The 21418-nt window shown below is 49.5% G+C and overlaps 1 protein-coding gene across 1 annotated transcript; it reads right to left on the minus strand.

The window, feature by feature from the left end:
- Positions 1 to 5026: 5026 nt before the first annotated feature.
- On the minus strand, positions 5027 to 20312 carry CYS1 (cystin 1). Its single transcript, XM_068396550.1, has 3 exons — positions 20061 to 20312; positions 12011 to 12063; positions 5027 to 6424 (listed from the first exon to the last, which is right to left on the minus strand). Exons 1-3 carry the CDS (start codon positions 20310 to 20312, stop codon positions 6319 to 6321), a joined length of 411 nt encoding a protein of 136 aa, XP_068252651.1. The 3' UTR covers positions 5027 to 6318.
- Between the last annotated feature and the right edge of the window lie 1106 nt (positions 20313 to 21418).

Below are 21418 nucleotides of genomic sequence, written 5' to 3' on the forward strand. Positions count from 1 at the left end.
AACAATACCTGTAATTTTTTTTGCCAATTTTTATATTGTCTCCCTCGGTTTGCTTACATGAAACGCGACTATGGATTTCACAGTTCTGTCCTTGTCTTTCTGCTTTTCCTTAGAACCGAGCTGTGGTCTGAGCTGTTAGAGCAGCCCAGAGGTGCACTCGGTACATGTCCATGGGGCTGGAGCCTGGAACAGCTTCATCCTGTGAGAGAAAACAGCTCGCACGTGAGGAAGGCTTCCCAGCTGCTGGGCTAACACAGGCATCGTGGGCAAAAGTCTTTCTATCTTGCAGCCGTTCTGTATCCATGAAAAGTAATACTTTTCTAAAGAGAAACGCATGTGCGCTCAAATGTCCGTTGGTTTAATGCTACATTTTGCAGTTAGACCAGCATTGCTCTCCTGCATGTGGTTATACAGCCAAATCCAGCCTAGTGGCAGCTTGCCTCGTCTTGCTCGCAAAACAATGAGCACCGATCTGCTTGCAGTTAGGGTACTGGAAGCGTGAATCCGTTCCACAGCTGCGGTGCTGGGTGGGCAGAGGTGGCCTGTGCTGCCGAGTGGTTGCATGCCCGATGCGCTCCTTAGGCTACAGCTCTGACTAACTTGCCGCTTCCAGCTGTGAAAGCTGCACTCAGCATCCTGTGAATGATGAAGGTGGCACTTCATCTGCTATCTCTTGTGAGCTAAATCCTGCCTCAGGGTTGCATCTGACTTGAGTTCATTTGCTGGGGTAAATCTTCTAACCGGTTTGGAAGCTTAATCTGAGCCCATCTGCCTGTTTACCTTCCGTTCATGTCTGGCAAGGCAGCTTGAGGCAGGCAGGCTATGGCCACGAAAAGGCAAACTCCTTCCATGTGTGCAGAAAGTAAATAGTGACTCAAAACCTGGCAACCTACAGGCGAAGGAAATGGCAAGATGGTTCAGGAGGATGCTTCAAAGCCTCAGCCGTGTCTGCTTGCAGTCCACGCGGTCCACGGGATTACCTTCCTTGCAGCGAGTATGTTAGCACTGAGGCATTTTCTTTCCAAACTAGTTTTGTCCTCTGTCAGATTCAGTCTTCCCCAATCTCTGCTTCAGTCCTTGAGTGCAGGAGGAGGAAATCAGGTGGCATTGACATCCTGATGTGTGCAGAAGGCCATGGGCACATCTTGCAGTGCAGAAAACTTGAGGAAGCTGGGGCATACCTTTTCCTGAGAGAGTTTTTCCTACATGGGAAGAATACTTTAGATCTGACTTTCTCCCTTGTAGTCTCTCTCAAGTTCAGAGTTCAATTTCTCTTCTGTTGTTTATCGTTGTTCAGATAAACCCACTTCATCCTATGCAAATAATTGCCATGTCCTGCGTCCAGAGTGGGGGAAAAAAATCCAACCTGTTGTGGATGCAGTCTGTGCCAGGCAGCTCTTGGCACCTCCCCTGCCAAGAGTGGTGGGGAGCTCCACCACGCTCCTGTGGCACAGCTCCAGGGCTGCACCTCATCTGGGGCAGCAGCTCTGTTTCAGCTTCTAGGGTGAGCGTGTGGAAATAGTTTGGCTGAAAGCTTGTGGGGGTTTGATCCTCAGAGAAAGGAGGCTGAAGAAAAGCATGTAGGGTGGGAAGAAGAGCAGATGACAGCAAAGCGCTAGATGTGACACTTCAGGAAACTATTGCCAAGTTAACTGCTGTGGTCTTGGCAATGGGATGCTGGTAGATACATGCGTACAGGGGCCACCCCCACATACACTAGGCAAAAGGGCCAGCATTCAGGGTCCCGGAGATGGAGGTGGACTATGAAGACCTCCTGTCCCGAGGAGCTATGGTTATGGTGACTAGCTGTTCTTCATCGTTCTTTCCAGCCATCTCACCAAAGCATGGATCAAGTCACAGCTTTTTCCTCACTCAAGTCTACCTACAGCTCTTGATCAAATTCTTGAAGCTTGTAGGAGATTTCGCTGGATGGCTATACACCAGGTAAAAGACTTCCTAAAACTACTCCCTCACTGATCTGTTTTCTTAGCTGCTCTTTGGGAAAGAGTTCTGCCCACTAACTGGGCTACTCCAAAGGCAGAGCTCTGCGAAGAGAAGCAGCATCCATCGCAGTGCTGCCAGAAAGAAAAGGCATCTACAAAGAAAGGGAAAAAAAGATTTCAAAGCTTTTGTTTGCACATGAAAAACCCATATTTGTGTGAAATCGAGAGTCTGAGTAAGTGTGCAAACTGGTTCTGTAGTTTCAAGTTCATTAGTTTCATTTTTTCAGATCTTGAGTTGAGTAATTTAAAAAAATCTTGTTGCATGGCCAGGTAAGAAACCTCCAGAACTTGTGGAAGTCACTAAGCTCAGAAGTGGCGATATCTGTTCATGCACTAAGGAGTAATTTTTCATGATTAGCTGAAAATATGACCCTCTTCAGTCCTCTCAGCAACTGCAGTTTTGCCTCACTTAAAAAATAGTAGTAATAGGAGGTGTGTATGGACAGCCAGCTGGCCAGCCAGGGTCCTGTACTCCTTTTGGACTGGTGCAAAACATGGTGTGTAGCGTTTGTCTTTGTTAAGTGAATAACGTAGTAATGTGGTTAATACGCATGGCCTATTGCTGTTTTATTAATGGGGATTCATAGCGTTAGCTCAGAAGCTGTGCTCAGCTGCTCTGGCTTATGCTGTGTGCATTGGACAGGGGGATAGTTTCTAAAATGATGAACTAGAGACTCCCCAGAACCCTGTTTAACTCCAGCAGAACTGTTTTAGGGGCAGGAGGAAGTACTGGCGAGCCAAATAATTTTTCATCTTACAAGCAGTTGTGATTTGATGATGGATATAGAGGAATACAACAAAAAGAAAATAAACTTTCCAATAATTCAGCTGGTGGGATGTCAGCATTCACTGCCTGAGGTGTGCCAGCGTGGTCTCCATTGTGCAACTGTCCTTTTTTTTTTTTTTTTTTTTTTTTAAAGAGCAGTTAATTCAAGAAGTTTCTTTTGAAATTAGTCTGGGCTCAGGTACTTCTTCAATACTTTACCTGCAAAGGATCTAGCATCCCTACACTGAGACCAGGCAGTTGAACTGTGCAATCGTGCCTTCCTAGCCACAAACCCCACGGCCACCCCCCAGGTTTTGGCACACTGCTGGCTGCAGTTTGACGCAGGTGGAGAAGCGCAGTCCCTGACGATTCCTGGGCAGACTGGGGAGCTGGGTGGGTACCACCACCCCATTCTGGATGGTGTGAGAATAAGATCGAGTGGTTCTGTGCCGGCTGGCTCTATGGTCAGAGCACAGCACTGAGCACGCATCGTCTCACAGCACAGAGAAAGCCTGCAAGACCATGGCACAGTCTGAGGCCTCTCTTTGCATCCCAAAACATCTTTTTCCCAGCTTTTCCCTGATGCAGTGACTGTCCCAGCTGCATCACTCCCTTCTGCACCTTCCCATGTTCCTGCGGCTCCTCCTTTTCTCTTAGTGGTGCTGAAAAGGTTACCTGTGAAACCCACTGCACCTTTAGTCCAGGTGCAGAAACCTGCCTGTCCCTTGGCTATTTGATAAGCTAATTTTGTAAAGAAGCTTAGTGGTTTGCTGTGTTCACTCAACAGAGATTTCTTGCAATCTAACGAGAATATGTTCAGTTTACATTTTTTTTTTATTAGTCACTTTCTGTAAAATTATTAATACTCAGGTTTTCCTTTAGGAGAGCCTGAAACGTGTTGTAGAGCTGTTACCTGGACCAGTCATCAAATGCAGCCTCAGAGAGAGAAACTCTCAGAGTGGAGGCTGGGCACAGGTGGAGGGACCCTGGGGGGAGGCAGAGTCCCGGTCCCTGCCTGAGCTGCCTGCTCTGCCTGGTGCGGGGGCAGCTGCCATGGTGCCCTGTCTGCTGGTGTTGCAGCGTGGTCTGACGGCAGCGTGGCTTTCCTTCTGGTTTGCTGTGTCACTGGAGGCCACCCAAAAGGATGGCAATACGTGACGGAGGAGCTGCAACCAAGCTCCTTGAAGCATCTCCCCACATGTGCCAGAGACTCTGGGGACATCAGCACAAGGAGTTTCCTGGCCAAAAGAATGAAATCCAAATTCAAGGGAAATCTAAAACAGTGCATTGATTAAAGCAAGTCAGGGTATGGTGTACCATGGTCACCCATGGTGCTGGAGTCAGCAGGTCTCCTGTGTTTTTCCTGCTCTCCACAGGCATGTTCTGCTCGCCCCAGTAGATCTTTGAAAGCTACTGAAAACTAATACAACCTCTGGGAAATCTGCCTGCTGACACTTGACACTGTGTTCCTGCCACAGCTCAGCAGCATTAGTAGGTCTAAAAATGACTGTTCCTGCCAAAAAATAATGTGCTATCATTCAAAATTGGATTTTCTTCAGGAGGGTTGGAGAGCCCTTGCTCCAGAGGGCCCACCCAACTTCCCCCAAGCTACACAAGGACATCTGCTCTCTACTTCTAGGCCACCAAGGTATCATAAAATCATAGAATCAAAAAAATATTTGGGTTGGAAGGGACCTTAAAGATGACCTTGGCAGGGACACCTTGGGTTGGAAGGGACCTTAAAGATGACCATGGGCAGGGACATCATCCATTAGATCAATTGCTCAAAGCCTCATCCTACCTGGCATTGAACACTTCCAGGCATGGGGCATCTACCACCTCTCTGGGCAACCTGTCCCGGTCTCTCACCACCCTCACAGTAAAGGATTTCTTCCTTATGCCCAATCTAAATCCACCCTCTTTCAGTTTAAGACCATTACCTCTCATCCTGTCAAAGCGCACCGGCTGGCGTGCTGCGAGCTCTTGCCTCCAAGCTCGTGTAGCTTTGCGGGAGATTGTCCCCCGTTCTGCTGCCCAACTCTGCGGGCTGCCTGGCAGCTCCTGAGCCTTCAGGCAGAGCATGATGGCCAGCCTTCCTGACGGCTGCTGTACGAAAGACAACTGGAGCATGACTATGTGTGCCAGGTGTGTAATCTAGTGTCTGCCTCATGGCATCCCTCCTGCCATACTCCAAGGATGCGTTTCGCTTAGTCTCTGCAGGTACCGTAAGACGATTTGCCACGTAAGCTGGAGAGCCTTTTTCAAAACAACATTTGATGCCTTTACTGAGAGCTACACAGAGTACCGATGCATTTATTTCTGTTTCACAGATACCAGGAATTACAAAGAAGTTAAAATACAGTATCTTAAGATGTGTCCTGCTGTTTCCTCTTGCATTTATACAGCCTATGTGAAGATGTCATCTGATATCTTTTATGCTTCAGCTGAAGACAGAAATAAGGTATTTTTCTACTTCTGATAATAAGCAGCTACTCATAACACAATAAGATGCAGATAAAATAAAGGCAGAAACTCTAAAATACCAGGCTTCCCTGTCAGGGAGCACTGAAAATATATGGTTTTCTTTGGAGAGCTGACTTTCTCTTTTACTTTGTAGTCAGCTAATGGTAAAATGTAGTGATTTTTCTTCTGGGTTACGTACAAGAAATAAAGAGGAAGGCCAGGACAATTCTGAAAACTGATCGCAAACAGCTGCTCTACAATAGCGTGCAAGTCCCTCTCAAGATGGATGATGGCTGGCCGCAGCGAGGCAGCACTGGGGACATGCCTCCTGCTTTTGCTGGAGGATCCACACCAAGGAGCTCCAGGTACCACACCAATCCCACCCCGAAGGGATTGCACAGATCCTGTGCTCCCTGATGGCTCCCAGGAGCCTCGTCTGCCTAAGCGATGGGATTTCAACTCTGGAATGATGTTGCGTACATACTGGATGGTGGGCTCACTCGTCTTTTCACCTTACATCCCATGCTGGGGAGAAGACCACGTTCGAAGAGACAGTGCCAAATTCAGACCTGGACCAGAGGCTTGCACAGTGCAAAGACTGAATTTGGCCTGTTTTAAGTGGCAGGAACAGGAATTTCATGTAACACCCCCTTAAGTGAGATCTGAACCAAATGATTTTGCTTCATTTTTTTTCCCTGCTAAGATAAAACAAGATCTTCTTTCAAAGCACCATGTCTCAACACTTCTAGTATGACACTTCAATTCTAGTACATCTTCATTTGTAAATACCATTTAGAAATGAGCTTCTAGATATTGATTCACAAGATGAATTGGTCCCTCTTCCAGCGGCACCGATCAGAAATCAGCAGTTGGTGATGATCTTCACGCTGTCACTCAGAAGTGGTCAGGAGGGCTTTCTCCTCCATGCTTCCTAAGCAGCCACCCTGCCTCTCATGCTCCACCTCCCTTTGCCACCCACCTCTCCCATGCCGTCTCGCTGTGCAAGGGGTTATTTTGTCAGCAGCAGTTTTGCTCCAGCTGGGCTTCCAGTAATGTGCTTGAAGTTCTCGTGGCGTGGGGTTGGGTTCAGCGGCAGTACTCCCTCTCGATGCTTGCCATGAGCTCCTCCTCCGAGTAATCATATGAAATTGTGGACTGCCCCACCGGCTTCTTGCTGTTCCTTTGTGGGCACCTGCTAGGGAAGGGAACGAGTTATTGGTGTTACGAGAGAGAATCAAGCTCTGAAGACAGAAGACAACCTTTACTTCATTTTTTTTGTGAATGGAAAGATGGAGCTGCGTGTGGCTTTCTGAGACACAGATACTCTGTCACGTCTAGTTTCCATACCCCACAGGGGCATCGCTTGCTGACATTTGCTACCACTTGGCATCTATTTTAGACTGTGAGTTCATTACAGTACAGTCTTTACAATGTTCCAGATCAAACTCCCATAACCTTTTGGTGAGTTAGGTTCAAGGCCTGGTTAAGGCACTGCATAACCTTTACCCTAGTTACTAGTTTTAAGGTTCTGTGCAGAAAGAGTTTTTCTTTTGTATCTGTAAGGGATTTGAGTTTCAACCAAAATATGAACGCACCTACCTCAAACTGCTCTTATGGCTTTTATTTATTTTCACATCAGCACAACTCTCCCACGAGTGGGAGCCGATGTACGATTCAAAGGGAAGTTGTATGGGTTTTATTGGTATTATCGGAGGTGGTTTATGTTGGGTACAAGGGAAATCTGTCCCTACTTGCCTGAGGGAAAACAGTGAAAAGTCTTCTGTGCAAGCTTTGACCACTGTAGCTCACACTACCAAATAGGTCTACTTGACCTTTCCCTCCAGGACTCAAGAGAGGAGACAGCAGCTCACAAGCGAGCGCTCCTCCTTAACCTTGTAGGGAACCAGGAGGCAGGTGACCCAGGCCATCAGGTTAGTCATCTCTGGAAGCTGGGGCACATGGCTCCATGAAATGGAGGTAATGGTGAGGTGCAGAGCTAAGTGGAGACTCGAGTTGGTAAATCCAAACTGTAAAGTGCTCTGTCATGCCATGTCAACTGAGATTGGTGAGCTTACTTTGTGGCAATCCACTGATGTAAAACAAACAAGCAAGAAATAAATCGTTTTCTGTGGTGGTTGGCTGCCTGCCAAAGAGGAGATATTTTCATATCCAACACCATGGCTCTTAACTCTGTCCCAGACTCGTTATTTAGCATCTGTTGACTTACAATTTCTCTAAGGATGAGATCTCTCTCATCCTTGGTCTTGCAGCTGGGATGAATTTGGTCATTAGCATCCTTTAGTGAAAAAAACTGAGGACCTATTTATTAGATGAGATCTCAGGAGCTGCCCCAAAGCAGGTAAATGAATGCAGAACCAGAATGGAAGAAAAGAGCCCTGAAATGCTTTTCTAAGGAAACTTTGCCTTCTAGGGGAGGTGCTTTCATAAACCCTCAGCTGTCTTTGACAGTCAAGGACTGTTCTCCTTGGGCAAGGGAGCACCCGCAACGTTCCTCAAACAGGCAGCAGCCAGCGTCCTGCCACTGTCGCTGTGGAGCAAACGGCACCAATGCAACCCCTCCTCTGTTCTTATCTGTCCAGGTCAGAAAGGCCTCTGCCCAGCCCAGCTGCTCTGACCTAGCTGTTCTAACACCATGCCCCCTGCGCGTCAGAAATAGTTTGATGTTTTTCCTGGAGCCACCTGATTGACCAGCTGGCATGGCGGCTGGGCCATGTGGGTGTCCTACACTTGTTTATGCTTCCCCATGCCCTTGATGGCCAGTTCTACTGGCAGCAAATGGGATTTAGCAAGTGGACTCTTCTGCTTATTCCTTACATTCATTTCCCTTCTGCTGATGGTCTGCGAGCAATCCAGTTTCCACCGCAGTAAATGAGAGCTGGGAAGAAAGCTACAAGTCTGAGAGCTTGAACCATCTGCCAGCAACTACAAAGCAAGAACTGGGAGAAGGAAATGCAGAAATCTGACTTAAACACACGATTTATTGATTTAAACTCTGCACTGTGACAATCCTTAAACTAATTTTATATTACGTGATGAATTAGAGGCAGAGCTCTTGGCAGCTCCCTTGCAGGCCCACAGAAGAGTCATTGTTTCTCTTAGCGGTTACATAATTCCCCGCTGTTAATTATTCCTGATTCTTTGCCTTGCACTGTGACCTCCAAGCATGGGAGAAAATCTCCAGGTAAAACTGGTACTCATTGAAACATTGATGTGCGTTTAAAAAGACAAAAGCAAACCTCACCTGCCACGCACATCCCAGAACTGAGAGGAATCGAGAGGGTTTGTTTCAAGAGCAAAGGAAGAGCAAGTTGCTGCTCGTGTTCCTTCTCTCTGTTGTTGCGGCAAAGTTCCGCATCATTTAATACGGAAAAACAGAAATAAATTAAAAAATGAGAGGTTCCATGTGGATAAAAGGAGAAACTTCACCCTGAGGACAGCAAGCAGAGGAACAGGCTCCATTCTTGGAGGCTTTCAAGAACTGATGGGACAAAGCCCTGAGCGGTCTGACCTGATCCACCTTGGAGCAGGAGACTGGACTAGAGACCTCCTGAGGCCCTCCCAGCCTGAACCTTGATCTCAGTGATGCAGCTCCACTGGCTGGTCCCATTTTTGCTGGTCCCAGAATTCAGTGAGTGGCTGTGGCAGGGAAATCCCAAGCGCAGGAGGTGGGCAGGACAGAGCTGGTGGACCACAAGCCTACTCCTCTGCCCCTCTGGCTGCTCCAGCAGGAGAGGAGGCCCCTTGCTGCTCTTGTCCACACACAGCCAGGGCTGCAGGTCAGGGCTTGCAATCATGTCAAATCCAGTTGAGGGCTGTTAGACTTTCCAGTTCTGAAAATAACATGTCAATACGCTGAGGGGGAAATTTTGCAGACCCCAGATGTTCTGGGGAAGAGAGAAACCTGGAAAGGAGCAATGCTGAGAGGGAAAGAGCTAGCTGAAGAGGGGAATTTACAGCATGGCATGACAGCAAAGTAAAAAAGGCCAATGCAACTCCATCAAGATTTCTGTGCGGATTTCTGGGGATCTCATTGCTAAAAAGTTATTAACAGCTTGGAGGGAGTTTAGAAGGCAGCAATAAAAGTGATTTAAGGGGCTAAAGCAAAGCAATTTAGGAAAGAGGAAAGCAAGAACTGTGCTCCAATTCAGCTAAAGGCCTCTCTGTGTTTACAGATTATTAAGGGAAGGAAGAATTTATTTTTCTTTTAAATGGGAAGACAATGAACTATGCAGTGAGGAGAAGGGAATGCAAAGGGCATAATTAGACCAAAAGCGAGCAAAAGCACCTTTGAGCAAGATCCCAGCAGTGGGGATGGCTGGCAGTGCCATGTCCCTGGGGTCAGGCAGCTGCCTGGTGTGGGGGAGAGCTGCCTGCAGGCTCTGGTGACAATGATGCCCCTGATGAGTGACGAGGGTGACAAGCTCCGAGGTAGAAACCTGAGTTCAGTGGCTGAAAATTAGGTTGGGGTGAATCTAGGCCACTGTTTATTGTCGTTTTGCTCAGGATGGGAAAGTCCAGGGTTAATCATTAACATGCCTTCTGCAAGACTTTGCAGCTGAAAAATGGGTCAAAACAACACCCCGGTAACTCCGCCAGTGACAGGAGCCTGGGCAGCAATTACACGGTCATCGCGGCGTTCCCGGGCTGTGCCACCCCGCCCGTACCTGACCTGATGCTGAAGAGCGGTTCACAAAAGAATTGCGGGGGGAAAGAGAGGTAACACAGCACGATCAGGAATTCATCCAGCTGTGTTCACATGCGCATCGAAGGTATTTATTAGGGCCTGGTTTAGACACTTACGTGGTGTCACACATAAGGAATATTTGCAGCACAGGAGGTGCACACCTACAGCATCTCTCTCACGTGCCTGCTCTCTTGGCAGATAGTGTTACGTCTCCATATCTAGTTTTTTTTTCTCCTTGCTTGACATTTATTTCTTCTTTAACTGGCTTTATGGGAATTTCTTCAGTCAGCAACGAGGCTGATTTTTGCTGCTTGTAACGTGAGTGTTTATCTAGAATAATTCTAGCCGCAGAAAGGTGAAGGATGAGACACCTACGCACATCAGCTGCTGTTTCTGGGGCCTGATTTGATTTGATTTGATTTCTTCAGAATGCAGTTTTGCTGGGTGCTGGACAATTTAAAAAAAAATGTTTGCATGCAGCTCTTGCCAGCAGAAATTGCAGCCCTGCTTTTCACGGGCAGTACAGGCACTTCACACACGAGCTGCGCTAAGGGGCTCTGCAGCGGCTGTAAAGTAAATGTTATCTAAATGAAAAGAAGCTCCTGCTCCGTCATCCCAGATCAGAAACTAGTTTCTGCTGTCTCAAGTCTTCCCTTTGTGTTTCAAAGAGGGAGGGAGAAGGAAAGCACTGGCAGGGGACAAGAGTGTCCCTGCCCATGGCAGGGGGGTTGGAACTAGATGATCTTTAAGGTCCCTTCCAACCCAAGCCATTCTATGATTCTATAAGAGGGACCAGTGAGAGCCTGGGGCTGGGGAGCTCGGTGGGGGACTGTGGCAGGGCTGGGTGTGCACCCCCAGAGGAAACTGCTCAGTTGCCATCGTAGCCCAAGGCCCATCAAGGATGCTGGAGAGCCCAAGAGAGGTTACGGTCCCCGTGAGCACCCATACGAGCCTTGCTGTTGGGAAAGCTGGGAACAAGCTGCCCAGGGAGGTTGTGGAGTCTCCTCCTCTGGAGATATTCAAAACCCGCCTGGACGCGACCCTGTGCAACCTGCTGTAGGTGAACCTGCTTTGGCAGGGGGTTGGACTAGATGATCTCCAGAAGTCCCTTCCAACCCCAACCATTCTGTGATTCTGTGTTTCCCGAGCACTCCTGAAACCAGCAACCTCTCCAGGCGAGCTCCCTGCCAGCTGGGAGGGAAAGGAGGAGGGAGGATGGTGGCTGGCGCCTGGGCTCTCGTGTCGCATCCACCAGCGCTGCTTGGCATTAATAGGTCACACAGCTCAACGGCCAGGTTCTGCAGCTTAGTCTGCTCTCGAGTGCTGCAGGAGCAGAGGGACTGGATGACTGTCAGAGCTTAACGTTGAAGAGAGTCACTCTTTAGCGTAAGGAGATGATATTTTAAGATGTTTTTTCAAGCCTTTTCATTTAATCTGGGTTTCTTTAACATGTACATCAAACTGTTCCCATCGCTCTTGGTGCAGGCAGGCTCAGAGGCACAGTCAGCCTGGTAGCTTTTGCTTGTGGAAGGAAGATTTCAGATTTCTTTTGTTTGACACACAGTGCACTAGGTCCCCACCATTCCCCTGTCCCTGAGGGACGCTCATGTCTCTAACTGGTGTAGCATGGGAGTGTCTCATGGGTTTTCTCTTATGATTCCTGGGGAGCCAAGAGTTATCCTCCTTTTCTACATGCTGCAGAGCCCACAGATGACCTGTGGGTGAGCCAGGGCCTGAGCTACTTGTTGGAGCACTCCTCCCCAGCTTTTCGCAAGCTCCTTCAAGATGCCTCTGTGACATGTGGACATCCTAAATTCTGTATTGCTCATGACCAGGAACAAATCTCTATACCGTACCTGAGCTGGAGCCTGGATCTTTTCAGCACAGGTCCTGGATTTTTTTAATTGGCAAATAGGTAGAGGGCAGAATATTTAGGGCTGTAAACCATTTGACACCACTCCCATCTCTCTTTCGCACCACAGGAGGCATGCAGGAATAGCTTACCCCTTTATGGTCCCTTCCTTCCAGCTGCTTTTCCCCCCTGAAGATAAAATAAAAGGAGAGGGTACTCACTGATGGTTGGCAGTGTCATCCTCTGGGCTTGGTGGGCTTCTGGTTGACAGAGCCTGGGAAAGAAGAAAAGGAATGCATTTCAGTTACAACACTTTAAAGTCAAGGGAAGTGATGGACCTGTTGGAGGGGGACCATGGAATTGATCAGAGGGCTAGAGCACCTCTCCTATGGAGAAAGGCTGAGAGAGCTGGGGTTGTTCAGCCTGGAGAAGAGAAGGTGCCAGGGAGACTTTATTGCAACCTTTCAGTATATAAAGGGGGCATATGAGAAAGCTGGAGAGAGACTTTTTACCAAGGCCTGTAGTGACAGGACAAGGGGCAATGGTTTTAAACTGAATGAGTGAACACAAGGAAGAAGTTTTTTATGATGAGGGTGGTGAGATGCTGGTTGCCCAGAGAGGTTGTGGATGCCTGAAGGTGTTCAAGGCCAGGCTGGATGGGGCTCTGAGCAGCATCATCTAGTGAAAGATGTCCCTGTCCATGGCAAGGGGTTTGGACTAGATGATCTTCAAAAGTCCCTTCCAACCCAAACCATTTCTTATTTCTATGAAACCTGTCTCTGTCTGTAGTGGGCCACGTCTGCCCTGCTTTAAACCCCCAAACAACCTCTGTGGGGACAATACAGGTACAAGAGAGTTCCCTTTACTAACCACTGTCCTGCTAGCTCTTTTCAGTGTTCAGGGCAACTGGGTGGCTGCAGGTTACGGAACTGATATCACTGAACATTAACTCATTAAACCTCCCAGTTTCCCATGAATACGCACTGCCCTGCCAGCTGACAGGTAGCAGTATGAAAATACCTGCTAAGGAAGGAAGTTACAGCAACACGGACCCAATTCTTTTCACCTGACAAAGCTGTTTCCCTGAAATGATCCATCTGGAGTGAAACATCCACCTTCCCCACCCTGGAAGCCCACTGGTTTCCGAAGAGACACTGGGGGGCAACCGAAGCCAAACCTAATGGCGTTTAAAATGGGAAGATGATGGGATCCTGTGTCTGTTTAATAAAATTAACCCTCTGCAGCCGGGTGCTACTAAGAAGAATATAACTTTGATCTTTTTTCCATTTCTTTACCGTACTTCATGGGGACAAGGAGGGGGACAGGGACAAGGGCTGTCCCTTTGCACAAAACTAGACCCCTTTTGACTTACCATTATTTTTTCTGAGCTGCAGTCCTGAAGCTGGTGGGCCTGATTCATACAAGTTATCCTGAATCTCACAATGACATTAACAGATGTTAAATGGGCGGAACCAAAATGAGGACTTGGCTACCCAGACAGTAGAAATTAAAAGTTGTTTCATCAGTGTGGGAAAGAGGAAAAGATTTTTCTGTACAAAAAAAAAAGGCAAGCAAAGGCAGCAGGGAGCAGTGTAGGGGAACAGCTTGCAGTTCGGAGCCATTGCCTCTACGCCAGCTGTGCCGTGTTTCTGCAGGGCTGGATGGGATCGAGTGATTCCTCAGTAAGATCATGTATCTAGTCTTTAGCTAGCTTAAACCTGTGCTGCCTCAAGGCCCAGCAGTGCATGGGACTTGTGCTGGTAAGTGTGGGAGCTATGGAGGGGAGATATCCCTACGCAGGCAACGCTGGTACAGGAATGATGGCTTTATGCAAAGTTTTGCACTGATTTAAATCAATTGGTATCAGTCAGGCTTGTATGTGCTGTCTGCTGGATAGAAATGTCCACCTGTGTGTCTGCCATTATTGTGTGGCACCTGATTTTAATTTGAGAGGCGATGTTTTCATTATGCTTGTTCCTTAGCTGCTTTTCATGCAGAAGGAGAGGAGCTCAGGTTTGAACACAGCAGTCTCAGACACTGCTCGGCAGGTAGGTGCTTGTCAGCAAACGGTTGGGCTCTTCCTTGCTTCTTGGGTGGGCTTTGTGCTGCCGTGGTCACCTATGGCTCCTGTGCTTGAGCAGGTAAGGGGGGCTGCAGCAAAGACACCTCTCTCACAGCCCTGGGTCAACACCTCTTCCAGTTGAGCCCTAAGTAGCTTCCATTTCTGGAGCAGGGAAAGGTGTCTGCTATCCACAGTCTTTCATGTCCTAGCTGCTTGCTTAAAATTACAAACTAAATCTCTACGAAAGACCTGTAACATCTTTGACACCTTTCCAAAGGCAGTCCACCTCCTTGCAGAAAAGCCCCTGCTCTTTGGCAACACTTTGTTTCCTCTGGAAGAGCCTGAACTGTTCTAGAAACAGTTCCTGGGTCCAAGTGGAGATGAGGCTATGTGAGAAAGCTGACAGTGAAGAAGAGAGTTCCCGCCTGGTTATTTAGCATCGTTTCTTGGCAATGTCCCACAGGAGACAAGAGCAAGTGGCAGTGCCAGGAGGGTGCCATGCTGACCTCCGAGGGCTGATGCCTCCTGAGAGCACACCCCACTCGCAGCCCCTCGTCCTCGCAATTGCCATCACCCACCAGGCTACTGCTGCCACCCTGGTTCCCTTCCACCAGGCGAAGAACATCCTACATCCTCGGCACCAAGGGGAATACAGTTCCCCAGGAGTGCTTTGATGCTGCTCTTCCCACAGTGAGAATCCGGCTTACAACACTTCTGGGCAAAGGGTGGGTTTGGATCAGTTTAGGGAGGGGTTTGACTTGTATAGTAGGTTGTCTCTTTCTTCCCTTGTGGCTGACTCCTCCATGTTACGAGCTATACGTGTTGTGTGGGTGGAAGACAGAATTAATTAGTCATCAGGACAGAGCAGCTCTGGTTAGCAAAATCTGCTTCTCTGTGCAAAATCATCTCCCACCTTCTCCAAGGGATCTGTCAGCAGCAACGCTGATTTCCCAAGAGCATTCGGCATTGGCACAGGTAGATCTCTACCAACACTTAATGTGATGCATCAGGAAAAACTGGGGGGGGTGGGAGTGAAAACACCTCCAGCCTCTGCCTTTCCACCTCTGTCAGAGCCTCGGTGCTTTGGGAGCCGCTCCCGATCCATCCGGGCGAGCGGTGCGTGGCTTCGCGATGCCCGAGTGACACCATGCGCCGGGCAGGACGCGGAGCAGGAGCTGGCGCAGGCAGTGAGACATCACAAAAACTGACCCCGCCCAGCCCCCTCGGCGTTGCTGTAACGTGTGTGTTGCAAATTCAGCCGATAATTAGTATTAGCCCTTAATGTGGGTTAAGATGATGCGCACGTCGTGACACTTTAATATTATGGGTTCCTATCCTGCAGCTAAGTGGGTAATTGCTGGCCTGGTTGGCCTGTGCCCTGCTAAGAGATAAATGAAGTCAGCTTCTCCTTTCTGCAGCTTGCAGTCGTCTTTTTATTACTCATCCAGACTGCAGCGTGTCTCCTTGTTTTCCACCCTGTTCCCAGTGTAGGCATCTCATCCTGGGGTCTGTTGTGCTACAAAGCCCCGCGTTGCCCCACACGCCACCTTCCCAGGTGTAAAGGCTTGGATATTAAGCTCACTCAGCATGTACTCGGGTTTAATTTAACGTAACGAGATGTGGAGTGGTTTTACAGCCGTTGCACGCACAGTTCAGTCGTCCTTTATGTTAGGGCAGCGGCTCCTGGGAGCAAGGCGGAGCAGAGAGCTGGGAGCAGGAGCTGTTTCTCTCCCCTGCATGGATAAACCAGCACTCTCGGGGTGCAGCTTCCCACTCCTCCCAGCCCAATGTGAGCTGTGGCTGGTGTTCCTCACCCATCCTGACAGCCCTTACCCCCTTGGCTCCCTGCCTTCTCCCTCTGCCAGCTCTAGCAGCTGTGGGTGAGCTGGGTGCGAACACCCTCCCCTGGGACCCGTGGGGTGACCTGGAGCCGTGCATCTTCGGGGGCTCTGAGCTGTCCCCGAGCTGCGTTGAAACAGCCCAACTACAGTCTCAACTATAGTCTCAACCTCATCGTCTCCAAAACCAGGTGGTCGAATTCAAGCTGCCTCTTGGGGATAGTCCCTGTGCTCGCCCCTGAACCATGCCCAAGCGTTATTTGGGAGACTGCAAGTTGGCCCAGGCCAAAATCATGCCAGGGACCATCCTAGCAGCTCAGCGGGGCAGACCATCACGGTCCAATGGCAGCTGCTATGGTATAGTTTACCAGCACAGATATAGCCCTGAGATATGGCAGAGATACAGACCCTGACTGGTCCCGTCACGTACAAGGGAGCCTAGAGAGCGACTGAGTCACCTAAAACATTGACATGGGAGCAGTGTGGTCCCCTGCCAGTGCTGCTCTGCTGGGCTGTGGTTTCACAGCGCAGCTTTTCTGCAGGATGTAAGCCAGTGCCTCCTTCCCTGCCTCTGCTGCTCCCAAATCCCTCCTCACAAACACCCTGTGAACTGGACCAGGGGAAATGAAAATTCCCCACCCTTGGCAGGGAGGGAGGCCATGTCAGCCAGAGCGTGGCGCAGATGCTGTTTGCAGCACAGCTGCGGATGGCTGAGCTGGTACAGCAGAAGGGCAGCACCCTCCAGCGACGCCAGCAAAAGATGTGGGTGGCTAAGCCAGTCACCACTGCTGAAAACAGCCTCTCATAAACCCACAGCCAGAATTATCACTGGCAAAAAAAAATCTAGTTTACCTAATGTGTACTGTGATGTATAACCTAAACAGGACATAAAGCCTCAGCTGCACCCCAGGCAAAGCACTCCCAGCCTTGCTCCGGTCTGCAGCAACATCCTCTGGCCAGTGAAGGAATTGGGAACAGGCGGTGGATGGGAAGTGGGCAGGGATGTGGAGAGTTTCCACGCTTCTCCTCTCCTGCCAACTAAAACACCAGCTCCCAGCTATTCTGCACATGCCCCATGCTCAGTTTTTAGATCAGGAACGGTTTCAGGGTAAAAGGGACCCGTGCTCCGCTGAGTGATGTTGAGGAAAAAAATACCTAGTGAGCAGTTTTCTGAGTCCAGCTGCAACACAGCTCTGCTGTGAGGGTGACACTGTCTGAGGGGACAGCACAGCTCGCTGCTCGCTGGGCTCTGCGGACACTTCAGGTGCTTTTAAAAATACAAGATAAAGTGAAAAAGAGGGAAAACTTTCGCTCAGCAACCTCCAGAACCACACCTGGACATGAACTGCAGAATCTGAAATAATCTGACTTTGGACTTTTCCCTTAGCTGCTTCCCTTAGCTGCTTGGAGTTCAAGGAGTCCCAGATGTTCATCTGGAAAAGACCTTTTCTGAAGCGCCCTGGCCAATGGAGCACGGCTACCTGCACAACCGTGGGAGAACGTCTTGACTCGAGGGCATTTTTGACTGTTAATACAAACAGGAAGAAAATGCTGAAACAAATTGCTAACAGCACTGCATTAGAAAGATTAAATTTCTGTTGGGGGAAGCATATTTTAACAAGAGTAGGAAAATAAACTTGAGTTCCTAGAAGAAACTAATGGGGTGTGACACTAAATGTCCCCACAGGACCCCTACATGTTTGCAGCTGGGACCAGCCACCCCTGAGCCGATGCTGCGCCACATCAATCTGCAGAAAGCACATTTATCTGGCTAAAAAAAAACAGGCAGAGCTTTGAAGACTTTGAAAGTACATGATTGTCCCTCTAGAAGACAGCTAGTACACCCGCTACCTGTGTTATTCCTGTGCTGCGGCTGGGGTGATGGGCTGATTGTAATCACACCCCAGCTCCAGTCAGGAGGAGTGATGGCGCCGTGGAAGAAGCTGTTAAAAGCAAGACACTAACATGTCGGCCTGATTTTTCCATTTCAGGAAACCAGTTGGGAAATGCCTGAGGCTGTGGCCTCTCCCCTGGTTTCCACGGAGAGCTGCCACCGCACTTGCAGGGCAAAGCAAGGAATTTCCCACCATAAGACAGAAATTACAAATGCCTGTCTGAGAAGCTGGCAAGACCGAGAAAAATTGCCATCAAAATTTCTAGCAAGGAACTATGATGCAATGAAGCTGTTATCCCTTTCCAGAAACCTCTTACACCAGTGTCTTTGGAAGGAAGGGTGGCACTGCAGTGTGTACAACGACCTAAAAGACTAAATTGCATCCAGTAAACAAGCAAAATTCGGTGCTGCAAATACTTTCCTCCTTCCTTCTCTCAGGCTAGTGACTTTTTAGGCCTTGAGGAGTCAGAAGGGTAAGCCCATGACTGCTGTCTCATCAGGATTATGGCCACCTCAGGTTCAAGTAAAGAAAGTGCTACCAAGAAGACCTTCAGGTTTCCCCTGAAAATATCTAAGACTTCTCTTGTGTGTCTTTTATATCTTTGAAATACACTGGTAATTCTTTGCTGTCTTTCAAACAACCTGTCTGGGTGCAACCAGAGATGTGAACTTCCTTCCCAAACGAGAGGCACCAGCAGCAGCTGGACGAGGAAACACACAAGATGCTTGGGCATCACCGTCACCTCACAGGTGGCATAGCTGCGTGCTGCACCCACTTGGCCGTACTGGGTGACAGAGGCCCCACACGCCTGCTTCAGGCTGAATTTTGAGGGCCCTCATGGACACCTCTGTGCCGCAAGGCTTGATGGTGTTCCCACCCTGGGTTTGCACTGGGTGTGACCGCAATCCAGGGCGGCCAAGGCAATGCTGTGGGTTCCTCACCATCATTTCTGCCAGAGGAGGAGGTCTGCAGCACGGAGCTAGGCACGGTGACCCCCCATGCCACCCCAGGGGTCACATCTTTTAAATTCTTCATCCTTTCTGGTTTGCCCCTTGTCATTAGTTCACTAGTATCTACTGCCATGGCATACTGTCTCTCTACTGATTTTTGTAGATGAGGGCAGCTCCATTGCCTTTCTGATACATAATTACTCAGAATATACATCACTTCAGAACAGAATTAAAATACCACTTTAGGAATACCACAGGAAAATTCATGATCAATATAATTATTATTTTTAAAGATCCATCCACAATATTCACACGTGGAGACAGAGGGAAAATGGACACCAGCAGCCTCTATTCCCATAATTATTAAATGGGGGAAGGCAGGAGGACTGCTTATCAGCGAGACACTCAGAGGGGAAAGCAGTGCTTGACTGAGCTCCCGTTCATACTGCAGGAGGGTTTGGAGTTAAAAGAGCAAGGCAAAAATATGACAAGACAAGATCTCTCTATGTTTTTTCCATTTCCAAATCTTACTTTCTTTGAGGGTTTTCTTTAAAACTTGTCTAAAAAAAGGATTCTCATACTGAACTCTGCCAAGTTTCCTAATAGCAAAATTATCTTGTGTTGAAGTTATCTGTATCTCATGGACATGCAGTTTGGCAATGGAAACGATACACTTCTAAAGAGCAAAACTGAGGCACGCAAGCCAGAAAGTCCTGGGTCCTAAATATTCCTTTTTATTTTTAAATCTATTACTTTAGTCTGACGACTTCTGTGCGTCTGCGTGGAGCAGCGTTTACCTAACAAACAGCACGCAACTTCCAAAGCCGAGCTAAGATGAAAGAAGCTGGTGATTTTTGGCCTCGTCACCGGATGATATAGATGCTGCTGTTATTTTTGGATAGGAAAAAAAAAAAAAAAGATAAATCTGATCTCCCTCAGAGGCAAACCCACTATTTGTTAAACAGAAAGGGACTCAAATGCTTCTCTAGGAAGAGCCAGACTGCAGTTGCAGCTGATCGGCAAACGGTAAATGGCAGCTTTACGGCCACATTTTAAAACTTCTGTGGACAAGCCTGACCAAGGGAAAAGCGTGAGCCGCTCTTTATAAAGCCGAGCTGTTTCCATACGGCTGGAACAGAAACTTTCAGTAGCGCAGGAGAACTGGAGAATGGGACGACCCTTTTCGGGACGATGAACCCGAGAGAGGAAAAGCAAAGAGCAGCAGCGAAGCTGAAAAGAATTTAAAGCCATTTGTATTTCACAGAATCACAGAATCGTTTTGGTTGGAAAGGACCTTTAAGATCATTAAGTCCAACCATTAACCCAGCGCTGCCAAGTCCACCACTAAACCATGTCCCTGAGCACCACATCTACTCGTCTTTTAAATCCCTCCAGGGATGGTGACTCCACCACTGCCCTGGGCAGCCTGTGCCACTGCCTGACAACCCTTTCCGTGAAGAAATTTTTCAGTGAAGAAGCTTTAAGGAAGCCGCGGGGTCCCGGCCGGGGCCGTGGCGGGCACTTACCGCCTGCTGGGGGGGGGCCCCTCCGCCGCCTCCCGCCGCCGCCCACCCGCAGCGCCCGCCGTCCCGGGGCGGGGGGGTGCCGCCGGCGGCCGGGGCTCGGCGGCCGGGGGCGGGCGGCGCCGCCGCCTCCTCGCACTCGGCCAGCACCGTCTCCAGCAGCTCCCGGTTCGCCGCCGCCGCCCGTCCCGCGGGCACCGCTTCGCCCCCCGCCGCCGCCGCCGCGCCCCGCCGCCGGCTGCTGCCGCTGCCCATGGCCGCCGGTTCCGGAGCCACGGGGCTGTGCCGGCGGGGGGGCGGCGGGGAGCGCTCTCGGGCCCCGCCGCTGCTCCCGGCCCCGCCGGCGCTCCCGGCCGGGGCGGACGCGGGCGCGGTTCCTGGCCGCTCCCCGGAGCCTGGGTCTCCCAAAAGCTTTCGGAGGGGGGGAGGATCCCACCCAGCAGAGCCGCAAAGGCCAAGGGAAGGAACGGGTGACGCGGCGGGGGATGCACGGACATTTCTGACTGCGCTTTCTGAGCCCCGAGCGCGGGCAGGCGGCCTCGCTCCGCTTGTCCTTCCAAACCTTCGAATCATCCTGTTGTCTTAGGCCTCCGGAGCGTCATGCCCCTACACACATCTCCCGGAGCTGGGGGGGAACGTTGTCTAGAACATGCTAGAGCACAAGTCTCATGAGGAGCAGCTGGGGGAACTGGGGTTGTTTAGCCTGGAGAAAAGGAGGCTGAGGGGAGACCTTATCGCTCTCTACAACTACCTGAAAGGAGGTTGTAGCCAGGTGGGTGTCAGTCTCTTCTCCCAAGTAACAAGTGATAGGATGAGAGGAAATGGCCTCAAGTTGTGCCAGGGGAGGTTTAGATTGGATATCAGGAAAAATTTCTTCACTGAAAGGCTTATCAAACATTGGAACAGGCTGCCCAGGGAAGTGGTGGAGTCACCATTCCTGGAGGTATTTAAAAGATGTGTAGATGTGTTGCTTAGGGACATGGTTTAGTGGTGGACTTGGCAGCGCTGGGTTAACGGTTGGACTTGATGATCTTAAAGGTCCTTTCCAACCAAAACAATTCTATGATTCTATGATTGTCATTTTCAGGGACCACGCAGCAGGAATGGCAATCCTGGGCTAAATTCAAGCACACCTCACTCAGATGGGTCTTTGCAGACCTTTGGAGAATAACACAGCCCAAAGGATGTCATTTGAGGGTAGGTTTTAGTCAGAGTGCAGGTTCTGGCAGTGTTCCTGCGCTGGGGAACTTTTCCGCCTTGGGACTAACCAGAATAAAAAGGAGCAGAGTTTCAGGGTAGTCCCCATGCAAAGGAGGGGACAGCTGAACATCTCCTCAGCCTGAACCCATGGCCGGAGTCAC

This window comes from Nyctibius grandis, chromosome 1 (assembly GCF_013368605.1).
Source record: "Nyctibius grandis isolate bNycGra1 chromosome 1, bNycGra1.pri, whole genome shotgun sequence".
Classification (NCBI taxonomy): domain Eukaryota; kingdom Metazoa; phylum Chordata; class Aves; order Nyctibiiformes; family Nyctibiidae; genus Nyctibius; species Nyctibius grandis.

Bases quoted from the DNA above. Each gene is read 5' to 3' on its own strand.
- CYS1 (XM_068396550.1), bottom strand. From the start codon at position 20,312: ATGGGCAGCGGCAGCAGCCGGCGGCGGGGCGCGGCGGCGGCGGCGGGG. The intron at 12,064-20,060 runs GTAAGTGCCCGC...CTTCTTTCCCAG, and splicing joins GGGCCCCCCCCCAGCAGGCG to GCTCTGTCAACCAGAAGCCC. The intron at 6,425-12,010 runs GTGAGTACCCTC...CTTCCCTAGCAG, and splicing joins GATGACACTGCCAACCATCA to GTGCCCACAAAGGAACAGCA.